The 19,031-nt window shown below is 45.9% G+C and overlaps 4 protein-coding genes across 4 annotated transcripts; 3 read left to right on the top strand and 1 right to left on the bottom strand.

Annotated features, from left to right (window-relative positions):
- Positions 1-49: 49 nt before the first annotated feature.
- Positions 50-1,381, top strand: PV09_07242 (uncharacterized protein; the record flags this gene model as incomplete). Its single annotated transcript, XM_016360986.1, has 2 exons — positions 50-819; positions 871-1,381. The coding sequence occupies 2 exons, from the start codon at positions 50-52 to the stop codon at positions 1,379-1,381; spliced, it is 1,281 nt and encodes a 426-aa protein (XP_016211062.1).
- Positions 1,382-1,780: 399 nt separating this feature from the next.
- PV09_07241 (uncharacterized protein) lies at positions 1,781-3,303 on the bottom strand (the record flags this gene model as incomplete). Its single annotated transcript, XM_016360985.1, has 3 exons — positions 1,781-2,051; positions 2,107-2,807; positions 2,860-3,303. The coding sequence occupies 3 exons, from the start codon at positions 3,301-3,303 to the stop codon at positions 1,781-1,783; spliced, it is 1,416 nt and encodes a 471-aa protein (XP_016211061.1).
- Positions 3,304-4,471: 1,168 nt separating this feature from the next.
- On the top strand, positions 4,472-12,803 carry PV09_07240 (uncharacterized protein; the record flags this gene model as incomplete). Its single annotated transcript, XM_016360984.1, has 9 exons — positions 4,472-4,678; positions 4,729-4,982; positions 5,032-5,050; positions 5,106-5,311; positions 5,366-5,643; positions 5,692-5,936; positions 5,986-11,325; positions 11,380-11,920; positions 11,969-12,803. The coding sequence occupies 9 exons, from the start codon at positions 4,472-4,474 to the stop codon at positions 12,580-12,582; spliced, it is 7,704 nt and encodes a 2,567-aa protein (XP_016211060.1). The 3' UTR covers positions 12,583-12,803.
- An 821-nt stretch (positions 12,804-13,624) lies between these two features.
- PV09_07239 (uncharacterized protein) lies at positions 13,625-15,421 on the top strand (the record flags this gene model as incomplete). Its single annotated transcript, XM_016360983.1, has 2 exons — positions 13,625-14,553; positions 14,613-15,421. 2 exons carry the CDS (start codon positions 13,625-13,627, stop codon positions 15,289-15,291), a joined length of 1,608 nt encoding a protein of 535 aa, XP_016211059.1. The 3' UTR covers positions 15,292-15,421.
- Positions 15,422-19,031: the final 3,610 nt, after the last annotated feature.

Below are 19,031 nucleotides of genomic sequence, written 5' to 3'. Positions count from 1 at the left end.
GCATATCAATCCAAACGTAGCTCATTTGAGCGAGCCAAAAGCAGACGGAATGTCTTCTCATTCGTCAATTCATCACCTAAACCCTTCCTTCTATTTCGCGACCCAGGGCCTTCTTACTGCTGCGACAGTCTTGCTCACAAACAAAAAATCGCCGTCACGACTCATACCTCTTGTGCTAGTGCTGGCTTTGGGTATTTTGGAGCTCAGGACTGCCGCTGACAATGCTGGACCTAATGGTGGAGCGGTTGCGACGTTCGCTTTTCTGTACACCGCTCAGCTGGCCAATCTGTTGTGCGTAACGAGTGTGAGCTTATTGGATTTCACAGCCTTCCAGAGCAATGCACGAAAGCTTTCACCCGGACAGAAAATACGGCTTGTTCTCCACCTAGTTGCTTTCAATTTTCGGGGCATTCGGACGCCGTGGCAAATTAAAAATGTTCCGCCTTTCTCAGACTACTTTCCTGGGAGACTCCCACGAAGTCGTATAACTTTTATGGGCCGGCAGATCTTGATTATGGCCTTCCAGTACCTTATTGCAGACCTAGTTACAGCGAGAATGAGCACGTTGACAGGTCGACAAAGAGATCACTTGTTCGGCCCTGGAACTGAGTTCGCGTATTTCAGCGCTACTCGCCAGCAATGGTATTTCCGCATCGTGTCTTCGATAGTGATACGATGGTGTCTTCAGAGAGCATTCTTGAGCTTTTTTTACAACTTATCATCCATTGCGGGGGTCGCAACTAGTCTGTTCTCGATAGAGGACTTTCCCCCTTTCATGGGAAGTGTGTGGAGTTCGTACACGCTGCGAGGTTACTGGGGGTGAGAAACCAAGCGAGCTCACGTATTGTATTTTGAGACTTACATTAATAGGCAGCACTGGCATCAGACGCTTCGATGGCCTCTGACGTCACTATCCACCTTTATCACAAGGGATATTCTTGATCTTCCGAAACCATCGCTTCTAGAGCGATATACGCACATCTTTCTGGTGTTCAGCATGTCTGGATTTCTTCATGTTTTCATAGACATCGGAGATGGCAAGAGTGAATTCCTCTCGACGATGCTCTACTTTCAGTCCTTTGCACTGGGAATTATGATGGAGGACGGAGTTCAAGCCCTTTGGCGCTGGTATACAGGGCAGCCTTTCATAGAAAACGATGATGCCGTGCATGTCTGGAAGAAAATAGTTGGCTTTATGTGGGTAAACTTCTTTTTCGTAATGGTTGAGCCATGGTACTGTTATCCGGCAGCTCGACTACCACAAAGAGACAGGAAGAATTTACCAGTTGGCGTCTCGAGCTATATCGGAGAAGGCTTCACATATGTTTTAACCTGCGCTTTGGGCTTAATCCTGCTCACTGTCTTTAAGGTCGAGGTATAGGGCAAACGCTAGGCATGCGCGGCTGCTCTTTGAGCACCTGTTATGGAAGACCAGTAGAAGACTTGAATACTGGATAATATATGCTGAGAACAAGCTGAAATAACGAGATTGAACTTGCGATAAATTTGGTCAATAGTATAGCGCAAAGATGCTCATTGTTTTGAAAAGCAACTTCGTTTCGCAGATGCTATAAATGGTACTTTGTCCTATTGGGACGATAAGCAACAGGAATGTGGGTGCGGATGTGAGTAAACACTATATCTTTAGGTAGTAAACGATAAAATCAGTAAAGTATCCTCTATGATCTTTGAAATATCTTGTACACGGAGAGAGCACTGGAGATCCAAACCAGTAGCTGATGTGGGAAATTGACATCGAACTGGATCGACAATGCTCTCATTATTCGTACTCTGTAGCAAAGCTGGCCCAATCTTTATCTTCACGGAGGCGAGCTACAGTGGTTTTGTCTAGCGCTATAAGCAGTTCTACTGGACTATCATCACTCGAAGGCAGGACATTCACCCAACCGTCGTAGATTGGCACATACGGAAACCTCAAGCAGACTGCTTTTCCTAAATCTGAACTCCACTCCAAGTGCAGCAAATCGCCGAATGACCCACTGTTGGTGATCTCCAGGTCCGGCCCTTGAAAGTTATCCATTGCAGGTTCGCTAAGCCGAGTAATTAGTGCGATGAATTGTTTCGGCTCCGCTGATCTACACTTACACCTTTCCAACGTGTGGAGTTGCGTCAATGGCTCCAATGAGACCCCAAATCCTCTCCGACGTCCACCAGTCGATCGAGTCGTTCACTTGGCGAGCTAGTTCATACAAAGGCTTTTCTGACTCCACTTCTGTGGGTGTTGCGGACGTCTTTGCGTGGGCAAGTGCGTTTCCAGGGTAGTCAAGTGGCAAAGGTGGATTCAACCTCCTACAAACGTTGACGACATTCAGCAAGCACGTTGCTCGAACACCCCGACGAGATAGCTGCCGAGCTCGAGTGATGTGGCGCCAAAGAAGAGCGCTGATAACAGCGCTATCCGTCAAAAGGGGGCCGCTTGCGTCGGACTGGACTGCAGCTTGTTTAATCGCTAACAACGATTTTCGTGAAATGGTCCAGTAGGATAGATGTAACTGCTGAAGAAGTTCGAACTTGGGATGACTCGTATCACGAGCTAATGCGGTCTCCAACAGCTCCCGCTGCAACGCAGATCGCCATTCTTGCTTTGTTATGCGATAGCTCGGAAAGTCACTCAACTGCATGCAGCGGCGCATGCTCCCGAAACCAAATGCCTGAATGCGATCGATTTGTGCCAAAGCTCTCGGTGCATGCCGCCCTTCGGACACGGCTCCGACATGCTTTGCCCACGTCTTTCCGAACACGGACATTCCCCTACCATCCATCACTGAGTGATGTGAGTTGAAGACCTGCCATAAAAATTATCAGAATGCTTCGAATGGAGTTGAGAAGACTACTTGCCAGTAGGAGACCACCTGTGATGAAGGTTGCCTGGATAGTCAAAACAGGGCTTCGCTGCCAGTCATGCTTTCTTGGTTCGGGCATTAGCTCAAGGACTGGGAAGTTGAGAGGCGCAAAATGTCGACGCTCAAGATTGTCGAATTCGATTTCCGGCAACTCATGGATGTGTAACCATACGCCAGCATCTTCTCCGGTCTCCAGCTTTATGGTTCCACGCTCCACCTCGTCAGGCACGACATCTGCAGCGATGAATGGAATCTCCTCGATAGTAGCTGCTAACCCATCTCGCAGGTCTTGAATGATCGCATCCCGCGCATCTGGCGCATCAAGGCGAAAGACTAGAATGGGAGGAACAATGAAGCGTCCCTCAACTTGATCAAGAGGAGGCAATTTCGTAAATCCCGGAATTAATGGGATGGTAGGTCGTATGAATTCAGATATCATGATGTATTTCAGAAGAATATATTGTCAACGTGTTATGTCCTTTGGAAATAGAGGATTGGATCAATGATGCTGCAATGCAAGCTCTTCAAATATCTTTCAGACAATCTTTCAAATCGATCGGACTTCAGGTTTACACCAGTTTTGATCGATGGATGTAAAGAAGCCATTGTCGCGATTTTAAAGCCCTTTCAGAAGATGACCTGTCCAGAAATTATACTCAAGTCGCTTGCGCTGAGGTTGCAGATAAGCTTTGTTGCCAGCTGCGTTGAGGTCTGGGCGTATTACTGCAGATGGTCCTTAAATAGGTATAGCTGGCGAATTTCCCTGCGAGAATCGTGCCAAACCCACTCGCGACGTTGATCGTCCTTTCTCGAGCGTTCGATTTGCTTTACTCTCGCTACATTTGGAAAGACAACCGAAGAGCAATGCTTAAATCTGTACCAGATTCGGTCTTGTTCTATCTGAGTTTTCTAATCCCACAGCGGGCTCTGATCACAACATTAGGCATTACCCAGTCTGAAAAGATTTCGATTGATTTGAAATTATTGAACCACGTGGTTCAATAGTTATCATCCATGATATGACGAGTTTGAAAGGACCTCTATTTGGGGCATAGAATCCCAGCTCGCAAAAGATCCCTCGTGACCTTGTCAGTGCTTGGACTTTGCTTTGATCCATGTAAAGCCAGATGAAATAGGCGCTCAATTGGGCTGACCCAGTACCATGTGCTTGCGAACGGTCAAGCGAGGATGCAGATCTAGTCGACTTTAGCAAGTGATACGAGAAGGACATGGCGCCGCGAGATGGCCCGAAGGGCGTTTACTAACAGAAGCAAACGGTGTCTGATCGAGGCCTGTTTTTAGTGAATTATGGAGACAACGTGCCGCAATTGCCTTTGCACTATTGCCTTTCTGGTAACCGGTTGCCTGACGTGGAAGACAAGGCTGCCTTGCCGGGTTCTTCAACAAATCCCGAAGGTAGATAGGATGGTCGCTTGCGTGCAGCGAGCTAGGGTGGAGCCAGAAGTCTGCTGATGTACAAAGGAGAATGCTATATAAAGCCTCTCATGCAAAATAACCGATGGAGTCTTCATTAATTTTACTCGCTGTGTTGATATCCGTCATTTTAAGATACAAAGTACAAGTTCCAGCAGGATTCAACTCCAAGTATGGCGCCTGTAACCACGTCCATGATCGATGGTGATGCCGACGCCATTGCCATCATCGGCATGTCTTGTCGATTCTCAGGCACGGCAACATCTCCTGAATCCCTTTGGCAGATGTTGTCCAGAGGCCTTACAGGCTGGTCTAGTAATGCAGGCAATCGATTCAGAATGGATGCATTTTGGCATCCCCAAGCAGATCTAAGTGGCTCGGTAAGCAGAAAGTTCCTCGCATTTCACCATATTCAATTAACATAAAGTAGTTCAACACTCGTGGCCTTCATCTCCTCAAGCAGGACCCCGCTCTGTTCGACAATGGCTTCTTTGGCATTTCCAACGTTGAGGCTAAGGCCATAGATCCTCAGCACCGAATGATGTTAGAAGTTGCCTATGAAGCGTTCGAGGATGCCGGTATCTCAATGAATAACTTAGCCGGCTCTGACACTGCTGTTTTCTGTGCGATATCTAATCATGATTACGAAAAGATTTTAGGCCGAGATTCCGAAACCTCACCCGGGTAAGCTCCTCGCTCTTGCATAGAAGATTACCGTCTCTGATCTGAATAGTTATCGCTTTACAGGAACAGTATGTGCGGAAAGAGTTTAATAACTTATAGGTTCGACCCTGACTAAGCGATTAGGGACCGTCAATGCTGTCTAATCGTATTTCTTATTTCTTCGATCTTCGCGGACCAAGCATCACGCTTGACACGGCTTGCTCCAGCGGCTTAGTCGCCCTACACGAGGCTTGTAAGACGATTCGCAATGGAGAGGTAACACAGGCGCTTGTAGGAGGTGCAAATCTTATTCTTGATCCAGACCAGACTGCAGTGATGTCATCCATGTCGTAAGGAACACATTTCTCTCCGGCGCATTGGATTTCTTTTGCTGAAACTCGTAGCTTCTTGTCTCCGCATGGACGGTGCTACTCGTTCGATGAGCGAGCAGATGGCTTCGGAAGGGGTGAAGGAGTAGCCGCAGTTATGTTGAAGTCTTTGAAACAGGCTTTGCATGACGGAGATGCCATCAGAGCTGTGATCCGTGCCAGTGGTGTCATACAGGATGGTCGTACACCGGGAATTACGATGCCTTCGTGCGAAGCACAGGCAAGAATGATCAAGAAGGTATACGAAATGGCAGGACTTAACCCTAAAGACACTTGTTACGTGGAAGCACACGGTATGGTGCTTGCTGCGAAATGCCCCTCGGTTTGCTGACATGAACTAGGAACCGGTACAACGCTAGGAGACAAAATCGAGGCTACAGCTTTGAAAGACGTCTTTTGCAATGGCGAACGTGATTCAAAGCTCTTGATCGGGAGCGTTAAGGCAAATATTGGCCATACAGAGAGTGTGGCTGGTCTAGCTGGTGTGATCAAAACCGTACTTGTTCTTGAGAAAGGGGCGATTCCACCTAATCCAACTTTCCAAAAGCCAAATAAAAATTTGCCGCTTTGTGAATGGAATATGGAGGTTAGTTATGATCATGCTCATGAGACTAGTAGCCTGACTCCTCCCTTAGGTCCCAATCAATTTGATTGAGTGGCCGTCTAATTGCGTTCGACGGGCGTCTGTTAATAGCTTCGGATATGGCGGAACCAATGGACATGTTATTCTTGAGGCTGCAGACGAATATGTCAACCGGAATCAGACTACACGTGCATCCCAAGATCGCTCAGAAAGCCAACGGCCAAGGCTCTTTGTTCTCTCGCATGCTCACGAGTCCGGGTTGGGCGAGACTGCTAGACGACTGAAGAGCTTTGTCGACACCATGGAGGAGTCACAATACGCGTTGAGCAGCCTGGCTTTGACTCTCAGTAGACGCTCTCATCATGACTATAAGTGTTCTATAACGGCCACGACCCGACAGGAGCTAGTTGAAGGTCTCGAGAAGCACGCGAGGGGCGAGGATCGCGTGGTTAGCCATGTGAAGCCCGTAAAGCTTTGCTTTGCATTTAGTGGGCAAGGAGCGCAATGGCCTGGTATGGGGCGCGAGCTTCTACGCACTGAGCCAGTATATGCGGCATCCATGAAACGGTCTGAAGACATACTCTTACAGCTCGGTGCGCCGTGGCACCTAATTGACGAAATTTGTAAGCAAGATGATTCCAGGATCAATGAAGCCGAGCTATCCCAGCCAGCTTGCACTGCCGTACAGATCGCATTGGTTGATTTGTTAGCATCTTGGAACGCTGTGCCAGATGGGGTCGTTGGTCACAGTTCGGGCGAGATTGCTGCGGCATATGCTGCTGGAATGATATCTGTTGATGACGCTCTAAAAGTTGCTTATCATCGCGGCCAGAGCGTCTTGAAATTGAAAAAGAAGTACACAAACTTACATGGTGCCATGCTTGCTGCAGGAATTTCCCCAGTCAACGCACAAGAATATGCATCGAAGGTACAAGGCACTGGAAAAGTAGTCCTTGCATGCGAGAATTCTCCTAGCAGTGTTACTTTTTCAGGAGATGAAACAGCTGTATCTGAGATCCAAGACGCTCTCAACGCAAACCAACTCTTCAACAGAAGACTAGTTGTGGACGCTGCTTATCATTCTCATCATATGGAACTCGTCCAGGACGACTACTGGGCGTCCATCAAAGATATACAATGCCATCGGAAGCACCAGGGAATTCAGATGGTTTCATCTGTTGATGGCAAAGAAATCGAACACAAAGAAACAGACGCACGGTACTGGTGCAGGAATCTGACCTCTCCAGTGCGTTTTGTGGATGCCATGACTGGTGTATTGAAGTTGGTGCAAGCAGAAGAATCAAGGAGTCGCGTCGTGGTGGTTGAAGTTGGTCCGCACTCGGCACTCGCTGGACCAATCAAGCAAATCGTAAAAGGAGAGAACCTCAATGGAATTGATTACGTATCCGTCCTCAAACGACCACAGGATTCTAGCAAAACATCGATTGCAACAGCTGGACAGCTTTTCGAGAAAGGTTTCCGCAGACTCAACTTTAATGCTATTAACGACCCTTATGGCACATTACAAAAGCGATTTCTGTCTGACTTACCCACGTACTGTTGGTCGCACAAGACCCCCTTCTGGAGCGAATCTAGAAGGAGTTTGAATCATCGACTTCGACAATTCGCCAGACATGACCTTTTAGGAACCAGCAGTGTTGATAGCATTTCGGAAGAGCCAACATGGAGAAATTACCTCCGCCTTCAAGAGCAGCCATGGCTCTCTGGGCACACAATAGCCGAGTCTATTGTCTTTCCTGCTGCAGGATTTATTTCCATGGCTTTGGAAGCTCTCAAACAGATGTTCATTCGAGCAAACACACCTTGGAAAAACATGCACATAAAATTTCGCCAGCTCCATTTCGGAAGTGCTCTTATTATTCCAGAAGATTCGGCCGTGGAAACGATGATCGCACTGCGACGACACGGGGCAAAGGGTACATGGAAAGAATTTCGCGTTTTCTCTATTTCAAACAATGGAGAATCAACAGAGCATTGTCGAGGATTGATAAGCGCTGAAACTCAGCTCAATAAGCGACGGGACCTTACCGATGAAGAGTCTTTGAAGTTTCTCCGAGATGTTTCTGAGGCCTGTCACATGCCAATCAACCCTACGAAGCTTTATCGCGAGCTCAAAACAATTGGTCTTCATTACAATGGTCTATTTGCAAATCTGAAGCATATCAAGGCTTCTGAGTCAAAATCTCTATGTCGCGTTGTCATTCCGGATGCAAAATCTACCATGCCTAGTCAGTACCAACAGGCTCATTGTATCCACCCATCAACTTTGGACCTTTGCATCCAGTCAGTCTTCCCAATCATGAAAGTCGCCGGCCTTCTTGGGAGTTCTGTTGTCGTGGGTTCAATTGACAGTTTGGAGTTGCACAGTGAGATTCACTCGCGTCCTGGGCAAGAGCTCATTGTAACAACGAAGCTGGAGCAATACGGTCGGTCGAAAGTCACTGCGGATGCCGTTGTGGCAGGATACAATTCAAACACAGCACCTGTGTTTATGAAAGTCAAAGGTCTGGTTTTGGCGAGCTCAGGCGGACCACTCCATCCAGGAATCTCGCATCGCCCGGCAGGCCAATCCCTAACGCACCGTATCGAGTGGTCTGTAGACCCTGTCTTCTCAGAACCAGAAACTATCAGAGAAATATGTTGCCTAAAAGAGAACGAACTTAAATCAGTTGGTTCAAACAAAATTTGTGAGGAATACGCAAAGACTTTGATTCATAACACACTCAGTTCCCTTTGCCCAGAGGATCATGTCAAAATCAAAGGCCACCACAAGGATTTTCTACAATGGATGCAGACAAAAAGCGCGGAATTTGCTATCTCTTCAGTTAGTTCGGATGAGAACCTAGAAGCAAAAGTCAAGCTTGCTGGACCCCACGGTGAAACCTTGGCTCATATCGGCCCGCATCTCGTTGAAGTCTTGCGTGGCGAGGTTGATGGTTTAGACTTGCTTAGGCAGAACGACCACCTATATTCCATGTATAGCTACGACAATTACGACAGAGGTCATCGACAATTGACGAAGTATGTGCAGTTTCTCCAATTCGGCAATCCAAATATGCGCATTCTGGAGATTGGAGCGGGAACGGCAAGTACTACTTTGCCTCTTCTCGAAGCATTGGCTGAGAGAACGGATTGTTCTGGTCGACCTAAGCTCGATCGATATACCTTTACAGACATCTCAACAGGATTTTTTGACAAGGCACGGGACAAACTTGCAAATTTCGATGATGTCGTAGAGTACAAACGACTCGACATTGAACTCTGGCCTGACCAGCAGGGTATCAAGCCGGCATCGTATGACCTTGTAATTGCGACAAATGTTCTGCATGCTACAAAAGATATCCGTCACACGTTGAATAATGTACGAAGTCTACTCAAGCCGGGAGGTCATTTAGCTCTCATGGAGTTTACGTCATTGACACTTTACACTGGTTTAATATTCGGAATGCTTCCAGGATGGTGGCTATCGACTGATGGCCGAAAAGGAGGCCCTTTGCTTACTACAAGTAGCTGGCATGAGAATCTTCAAAGCTGCGGTTTCACGGGAGTTGACTTGGAACTTCGAGATTACGAGGACGAGCAACATGAGATGAGTCTAATGATATCCACCGCCGGCCGGCCATCACAAAATGTAGAACCGCGTTCTACGCGCTTGTCGGTGGATTCAGATTCCACAGGATCAATGGTGCAAGTTGATATGGATCTGTCTAGCCCGGAAGAGGTAGTGACACCAAGTACGGGCATTTCAACCGAAGACGGTGAAGACGTACGTATTGTTCAAATACTGCATCGAGTTGCAGAGCAGCGCATTGCTGAAAGGCTTTCAAAATTACTGGAGAATGCTGGAATTTTAAACAGACTAGTTGATTTGTCTGCACTTCAACCAGATGGTCAATCGGTAATCGTCCTTCTTGAGGTGATCGATCCGTTCCTGGCGACATGTTCTGAGACAGAGTGGGAGAGGATACGGGAGCTTTGCAAGGTTGCGAGTGAAGTTATATGGGTTACAACTGGGGCGACTGTTGAGTGTACTGATCCAATGAGATCTTTGATAACTGGCCTTGCACGCTGCCTACAAACAGAGAACCACGCGATCAAGTTCACAACAGTCGACTTGGAACCTAAGTCCAGCTTGAGGACGACTATGGAATGGGAGGATAGTTCCGCTAGCCATATATTCACCATTTCTCGACGAATACTCAGCTCTCAATACCGCGAGACATCCACCGAATGGGAATTCGCTATTCGGAACCACAACATTCTTGTTCCCAGGCTTGTTGAGGACAAAGAAACGTACAACATGATTAAGGACGGAATTTCCACGTTTCACCCACAAGCACAGAAGGCTCTCACATCAAACAGAGCACTTGGACTCAATATTCAAGTGCCAGGACTCTTGGATACACTATATTGGCAAGATTTTCCGAAACACGCAAGGTGTGTAGGAGCAGACGAGGTTCGTGTCGAGATGAAATTCCTGTCTCTGAATTTCAAGGACATAATGGTTGCAATGGGCCAACTCGAGGGCCATACTGCCCTTCTTCTTGAAGGAAGTGGTCAAGTCATTGAAGTTGGTGCAAACGTGCGCGAGCAGTTTAACATTGGTGACCTGGTTTATGTTTGTGATTTCGACGGCCTTGCAACCATCTCCAATATCCACAAAGCAAACGTACATCGCTTATCAGAAATCACTGAATTGGAAACCGCAGCTGCAACAGGTATCGCCTTTGCCACAGCGCTTTACGGCCTGCAAGAGTGCGGAAGACTTCAGAAAGGCGAGCGATTGCTTATTCATTCAGGAGCAGGTGCTGTTGGACAAGCGGCCATAACGCTTGCTCAAAAGATTTACAAGGCAGGCGAGATTTTCGTCACTGTCGGAAGTGATGATAAGCGCGACTTCATCAATGCGAAGTTTGGCATTCCGTTGGAAAATATCTTTTCGAGCCGTGGGCTTTCGTTCTATAACTCAGTGCTCCGCAGGACGAACGGTGAAGGGGTGGATGTCGTTCTGAACTCACTTGACGGCGAAGCGTTACAAAAAAGCGTAGAACTTCTTTCCCCATTTGGCCGATTCGTGGAAATTGGCAAAAAAGATTTAACGTCTTCGGAGAGTCGACTGGAAATGCGTGCGCTTGAAAAGAATATTGTTTTTGCTTCCGTTGATCTTGCGCTGCTTGGTAAAAGGAACCCAGATAAACTAGGACTGGTGATGCAAGACGTGTTTGACCTCCTTCGCAAGGAGAAAATCACAGCAGTAAGCCCAATCACGATCATGCAGGTATCTCATTTGGAAGATGCATGCAGAATGATGCAGGCTGGCAAGCACATCGGAAAGATATTAATCGACCTCAATAAAGAAGCTTCGATTCAAGTACGTCGTTTTCATCACGAAGATATTGTTCCTGTCTTTAACATATGCGACTAGGTACAACCTTCTAAGCCTTCACCTCCGAAGCTAAGACAAGACAGTTCGTACTTAGTAGTGGGCGGAACTGGCGGTCTTGGGAAAGCAACAATACGACTTCTTGTTGAGCTTGGCGCAAGGAGAATCGTGACCCTGTCACGATCTGGCGCGGAAAGCCTTGCCGTACAAGAGTTGTTAGAAGAGATGTCAGGCCGCGGTATTGAAATAACCATACACAAAGGGAGTGTGACTGATAAATCCACTCTCGAAGCAATCAAGCTTCGTTGTGGCAAGTATCCAGTGCGAGGAGTCGTCCAAGGTGCGATGGTATTACGTGACTCTCGGGTGGAAAATATGACTTACGAAGATTGGCGCATGGCAATTGAGCCTAAAGTCCATGGAACGTGGAATTTGCACGAAGTTTTTGGGCGGTCGCTTGATTTCTTTGTTCTTCTTTCAAGTAGTGGCGGCGTCATCGGGTCTTTCAGCCAGGGCAATTACTGCGCAGGAAACACGTTTCAGGACGCATTCGCTAGATACCGGGCAGGCCTTGGGCTCGCGGGTATGTTCTTACCGCACACGACATGTGACTGGATGCTGATCAATTTAGGTCGATCGATTGACGTTGGGTTTGTCGAAGGAGAAGGATATACGGCAGAGAACGAATCTGCAGCAGAATTTGTGAGACGCCAAGGTCTCACTTCATATAAACTTGAAGAGTACCTCCTTACTGTTGAAGAAGCCATCAAGAATCCTATTGCAAACGAACCAAGTCAAGCGCAGCTCCTTTGCGGCATAAGCAGAGCCGATCCGAAGTCCGACAACCCCGAAACGGCTCTACAACGACCCGACTCTAAGTTCTCTCATATATGGTCCAAGGACAGCCACCGAGAAGAAAGCAACAACGTTTCAACCGGCCACATTGACGTACACGCCATCCTGAGTAATTGCACCGTTGCGGATCAGGCGATCGAGACAACAACGCTCGCAATGAAACAGAAATTGGCGCGATTACTAGCTATCCCTGTTGACGAAATTCGTCAGGATCGATCCATTGCCAGTTATGGGATGGATTCACTTATTGCTGTTGAGCTTCGCAACTGGTTATCTACTTTCCTTGAGGCGCAAGTTCAAATGTTCGAACTGATGAGTTCCATGCCCTTTGCAGAGCTCGCTACGATTGTCGCAAAGAGGTCGCGATTGGTCCCTCCTAACATCTTTTAGCATTGAAACGGAGGATTAGAGCATATCTTTTTTGGGTGTCGAATTTTCAATCCTTTTTCTTGATACTGAGGTTTGTGTCCAACAATTCTCAGTTGTTTCATGCCGTCACTTCATAACAGACATAGCTGAGTGGCAGATTTCAAAGGGTTAGCCTGCCTCAAGAAAACTAAACCCTAGTCTAGGAGCTTCGAAACAGCTTTTGAACGCGGACTTGAGATGGCACTATGGTTTATGAAAGTGATTATAGATTGTAATTGTGATTGTTTAAAAGATCAACCGGAAAAAACTGTCTACGAACCCGAATTTCAGCTTGTCATTGATAACTTCGCTGAATTTTCATCAAAATGCCTTGAATTTCAAGTCGGTTCGCTCAGCTAGCTTATTAGCTGCATTTCCTTTCATGCGCAAGAGAGTGCTTGTTGGGTGGCTCGGGTAAATTTGGAAAGATCCTCCGACTAGGGTAATCACGCTTCCTTATTCTCGCTTACTATTCGTCAATTGCACCAGCCGTGGCAACGTAAAAGGATGTAAACAATTTTCCGAGATCAATTTCGGAGATTGATGAATTCGTGATAATAACTATTCTGCATAAAGAACTTCTTTCCTACCCCTTGTGACTGACCGCTTCTTGGAAACGTTGCGAACGTAGGGCGACCTCACATGGCTGATGAAGCCATCATCCCCGCTTCGGTTTTCGCAAAACTGTTTGCTCCTCCAAAGAGCCAGATATAATGATTCATCAAAGTCATGTACATCTGAAAATCACCAATCTGCAACTTCCCGTCTTTCAAGAGCTAGGAAATCTCGATTGACGCTTTGGGAAAGGGCTTTCCAATCTCTCATTCCAGGCTGGAAGAGAAATTCAATCATTCATGCTTTACTTGCGGTTGAGGCGGCGGTGACCAAAGCCATCAGCGATGCAAAACGCTACCCGGAGGTTTCGAGGGTTGCCGAAGTCCGTCGTGGTCTAGAACTGTGTCGTGAAGAGCAAGATTTCTTGGCCTCACGAACAAAATTCGTTCATAAGGCCTTTGCAAAATATATGGCGATTGATCCTCAGGAAGTTCATCCTGATGATGTCCCTACCATTGCTCTTGGAGGGTCAGGAGGTGGACTGCGTGCAATGATCACCGTGCTTGGGTTTTGCAATGAGTCCAAGAAGGCGAAACTATGGGATACGTTCACGTATGTAGCCGGAACCTCTGGGTCATGTTGGTCACTTGCAGCATACTATACATTCGGTGAAGCAAGCATGAGTAAGGTTATTGAACATTGCAAACATCGCCTTCACCCGCACCATCCGTTCTCGTATCATGCCATTCGGGAATTACTCACCAAAGGAGCGTATGCAACTCTTGGCCCATTGATTCAAAAAAGAAAAAGTGGCTTGAATACTGTGGCTATGGATTTCTACTCGGTACTCACAACTGGTTATCTTTTTTTGCATAAAGACCCTGCGCTGACACCTGGCGGACCGGGTCTTGATACAAAGAAAGAAGTCGCTGGGTACCACTCTGAGTGGTTCAAGTGGTCAAATGCTTTGTTGCAGGACGGAAAGCAACCATTACCAATTCTCACAGCTGTGAGACATGAGAGACCATGGATAACCTCAGGTGTGATGCAAGACTCATGGTTTCAGTGGTTTGAAATGACGCCTTTTGAGGTTGGATGTGACGAGCTCCAAGCTTGGGTCCCAACTTGGGGATTCGGCAGACCATTCTACGGTGGGAAATCTCAAACACAGCTCCCCGAACAGTCATTAGCTTTGCTGCTTGGGTTATGCACTAGCGCACCCGCCGCACACTTGAAGTCGTATGTCGACGTCATCGAGCGCAATTTGTCTTCAGGCTTCTTTGGCAATTTAATACGCGCAATAGCGCGACGCGTGACTACGTTTTGGGGAGAGCAAGGCATGCGCATCTTTCAAATGCATCACCCAATTCACGCATGCAATGAGCATAATTTCCTTTTGTAAGCAATCACTCTACATTATATTTGAATCATGACCTAGACCATCTAACTGCGTATAGTCGCCTTAACGCGAATGACAAAAGTAAAAGCGAAACTGACGCGGATCTATCTATTGCCCAATTTCCAAGATTGCATCTGATAGATGCTGGCGTCGACAACAATTGTCCTACTTATGTTCTTCTACATCCATCTCGCAAAGTCGACGTGATAATCACGGTGGACGCTTCGAGCGATGTCCGCCGCAACTTATTTCAAACAAACATAAACCGAATCGGCAGCCGTCGCAAATTGCAATTTTGCAAGCGCAGTTCGCCAAAAAAGGACGGATCTACAAATGAATCTGGTTGTTTAAAAGATATGTATGCCCAAATCTATGATGGAACAATAATGGAGCACCGCCCAGAAACGGTAGTCGACTTATATGGGAATGTGATCGTAAATCCTCCTGCACCACCGTCAAAGAAAGATTGCACTATGATTTACGTTCCGCTTCTCCCCAATGAGAATGCTGTCAAAGGCTTCGACCCTTTGACGGCTAAGTTTGCCAGATCCTTCAACCTTATATGGACACCGGAACAGGTCGAGTCTCTCACCCAAGTTGCTGCTGCAAACTTTCGAGAAGGGGAAGAGACGATTAAGGCTGTGCTTCTCGAGACATGGTTGAAGAAAAAAGCAATGCGAGAGTCTAGAGGAGATAGTCTGAGTACTACACAGAAAATTAATGAAGCAGTGCGTTAGTGAGCATAGTTGATTTTAGCGCACCACGTAGTATACGTGTATGTTATGGCACTCAGCTATATCAGGTAGTTGTCTTGGAAAAGCCTGCTTTTTTAGCCATCCTCATGCTCAGAGAGTGGCTGCATGATACATACAGGAAATAGCTTGTAATGCATTTTGGACTACAATAAGTTCTTATTAAAAAGAAATAAGGATTTCATCGCGTAATCTTTATTAAATCCTTTAAATCATTTCATTGTCCATAGGACATTTTTGGTAATAGTGATGTAATAATTTCATCATATGAACGGTATGTTTGGTAAATGTTCTTTACATAAAACATCTCTAAAGATACCTATTACTTCGCATATAATTTAATTATTAAAATAAGATTTATCAAAAAAAGCAGTTATAGCAAGTATAATCAAAGCATGTTAGACACTAGTTATAAACAAATATAGAATACTAATAGAGCAAGTTATCAAGTAGCACTAACTATAGATAGTCTGGCTCCTATTTAACTCTGGTTTCCCACACACCGTTTAAAGAGATCTAATCTAAAATGTGAAAGCTTGTACCAAACTATGATGGTTGAGATTATCGATTCATGACTTCATTTATTAAAAATATTTGTATGCTTAAGTTATTTTAACCTCCATTATCGCTTTTCTCCATAAAATCTAGGTTTCAGCATTTTTTACAGATCTCATATAACGAGGTTTCAACATGGCATTTATTGACGAAGAAGAGCATCATATTTATGATCCGTTTATAAGAGATGTGGAGGATTCATCTCCTCTATCTCAGCAGAATAACAGGAATATTCTATCTTCAAAAGCAATTTCATTGAATTTATGGTTTTTGACAACATTAGTTTCCCTTTTCGTACTGGTCTTAGAGCATATGCACCCGCAGATGTGCAAAAACGGGGACAGCTATAAAGATGGATTCGAGACAGAGTTATCAAATGCGAGGACATCAATACGGTTAGAACGACGAAGATTCACAAGTGCTATTCGAGATGATGGGGATGGTTCCCTGTATGCATATTTTGATCCAAATGAAGCGCGTTTTGTGGGTTCACCCAGCCCTGAAATCGATGGTAACTGGCAGAACTTGACCTTCGGTACTTCTCTCGAAACCAATGTTATCTCAGACACTAATTATTATATATAATAGGCAGATATTTTCGCTTCAGCACAGCTGAGCTGAATTGGCTGAATGCCGATAAAGATCAACCAAATCTAAACATCATATCGAAAAATGAAATCGTGCCTGAAGAAGGATTTTACGGAGGCATAGATATGATGCACAGTCTGCATTGTCTAAATGCCCTTCGTATGAAAATATATGCTGAATACGATAAAGGCACAATGCATTTTCCACCAGAAATTGAGAAAATGCATATTGATCATTGCATAGATCAACTGCGACAAGCAATCATGTGCTATGGAGATTTAACACCTGTAACACTAAAGCCTGTCATGTTAAAGACTCAAAATGATGGAATCAGTAGCATAGTGTTACTTGGCCAGACTGAACGGATGCATACATGTCGGCGATGGGAAGATATACGTGATTGGGTCACACAAAAAGGAAGGGAAATGGGATACATACAAGCCTAATAAGATAATTTAGGTCTGTTTCATGTCCTTCAGTGTTCTCCTATTGTTCAGAAACAACCTTATCTTAACCTTTATCTTTGCTACTCAAGTATTGTGTTCTAAATCGAGTCGCGTTTTCTTTTTTTACCCTACTAACCTGTTATAAAGTAACACGCGAGGAATCACGTGAAGTGATTATTTCGCTTATTTTAAATAGAATAAGCGCTTCTACTAATTATCTTAGAGGATTTTTGTGAGGAACTGAGTGGGAACATACGCACGGTACCGTGTTACGAGGTAACACATGAGTAGTCATGTGTGGACTGTTCTGATCATTTTGCTTAAAATGAGCAGAATAAGCATATTAACCAATGGTCAATGGCTAAGGCACTGTTAATTAGTGCAAGTGATTATTTTGCTTATTCTGAGCAGAATAAGTAAGGCAATAAGGATATTGAATTTTAGTCTATAAAAATATCCTGTCTGTAAGGGATTGGTGACAGAAGTGTGAGATAGACAGTTTAATTCAAGAATATCCGCTAGCTCCTGAGAGTCTCTCCTCTGAACAGCCATAAATACATATATGCGAAGTAGTCATGTGTGCCTTAATACCGCACCAGCTATACATCGCTAATGTAAGGGGTGAATGTAAGCGTGATATCAGGATGGGGAGCAATGAGTATGGATTGGTATCAAAACTGACGACTAAGGAGTCAAACTAAGGTGGACACTGTGCGTAGCTTAAATACTGCTTCCCCCTGGAGCACGTGACCCGCGGCCTGAGCGCAGCCGTACTATGCATATGTTCCTACTCTGTTCCTCACAACTCTTCCCCCCCTTCCATAGTCTGGTCCCCAGACTTGCTAAGATTGTGTTCCTCTACTAGTGTAGTATCATGTTGGGTGCGTTCCGTCTGTCACTTCTACCGTTTGTTATTATTATTATATCTCAGTATTATGCCACATATATTATCATATTTATCTCCGTTGCGTAGCAACAATATTATAGTTTTAATGCTTAATAAAGATATAAATTCTTCCATATTCCAAAATTTGTTCTTCCACCATTCATACACACACATATACACACATATACACAAACACACACATATACACACACACACACTTACACACACATATACACACACACACACATATAAAAAAAATGGCATCTTCACAGCGGTCAGCCGTTCGTTCGTTGGGGGCGAGACGGAGTTCGTCAACGCCTCGCTCCTTGGGTGCGGGTTATAGGCGTTCCTCATCTCGTTCCCCGACTCCTCCTTCACCAACACCCACGCCACTATTATCAACTCCTCGGCGCGGTGAGGCAAGTTCTGGATATGGGCGTGCTCCCCGCCCTCACTCCCTGTCTCCTTATTCCCCGACCCCCGTACCGCCACCATTAGTATCCCGGCACGGCAAGGCAAGTTCCAGGCGTCGGCATCGCGGCAACAGTGTCTCGGCGCCGGAGCCTCCCAGTCACCGTCGCCGGGTTGCTTTTGAGGTGACGGGGTCATCATCTCCTTAAGGTAGGGGTGAAACCCTATTTTAACTAGAGGAGGGGAACGAGGCAGAGGTGGACGTTTTTATCTACCTCCAATGCAGTAAGGACGTTGACCTCGTCCTCGAGTGCGATATGCCTGCATTCCAGAAGTATACTGGGTGCTCGCGCTAGTACTATAAATGTGAAGAGGTTCAAGCTCTATAATTATAATTATATTTCTGTTGCTTTATCTCACTATAAACAGGTCCCACCATAATTTGGCCACTGCCTGGCCCGTCTCATTGAGCTCACAAGAGCTCTTAAAGATTATAAGGTGGGTGTTACGTCGATGGTCCGGGTCGACTGGGCAGAGTACGTGCGTATATTCACACGCTACAGAACCGCAGTTGAGGCGTTTATCACCCGCGATAACCATTTGGGCGGTCACCACTGCCCAACCCTGGAGGTGATGTTTCGCGACTTGCTGGGCCAAATACGATAACTGGTTCAGGGCATAAATGCCCTAGCTGGGATTCCGTCTTCACCTATAGGTGTAGTTTTCTACTAGTATATTAGCTCTACTAATTTATTTAGGCTGGTATACTACTGGGTTATTTGGGGGGCGTCCCCCAAATTCCACCCGAGCTCGTCTTCTCCTCCCGCCACCATGGTCGC

The sequence above is a fragment of the Verruconis gallopava genome, assembly GCF_000836295.1.
Source record: "Verruconis gallopava strain CBS 43764 unplaced genomic scaffold supercont1.28, whole genome shotgun sequence".
Lineage (NCBI taxonomy): Eukaryota > Fungi > Ascomycota > Dothideomycetes > Venturiales > Sympoventuriaceae > Verruconis > Verruconis gallopava.
Note: the sequence above shows the minus strand (reverse complement) of the source record. Positions and strands in the feature narration are given on the sequence as shown.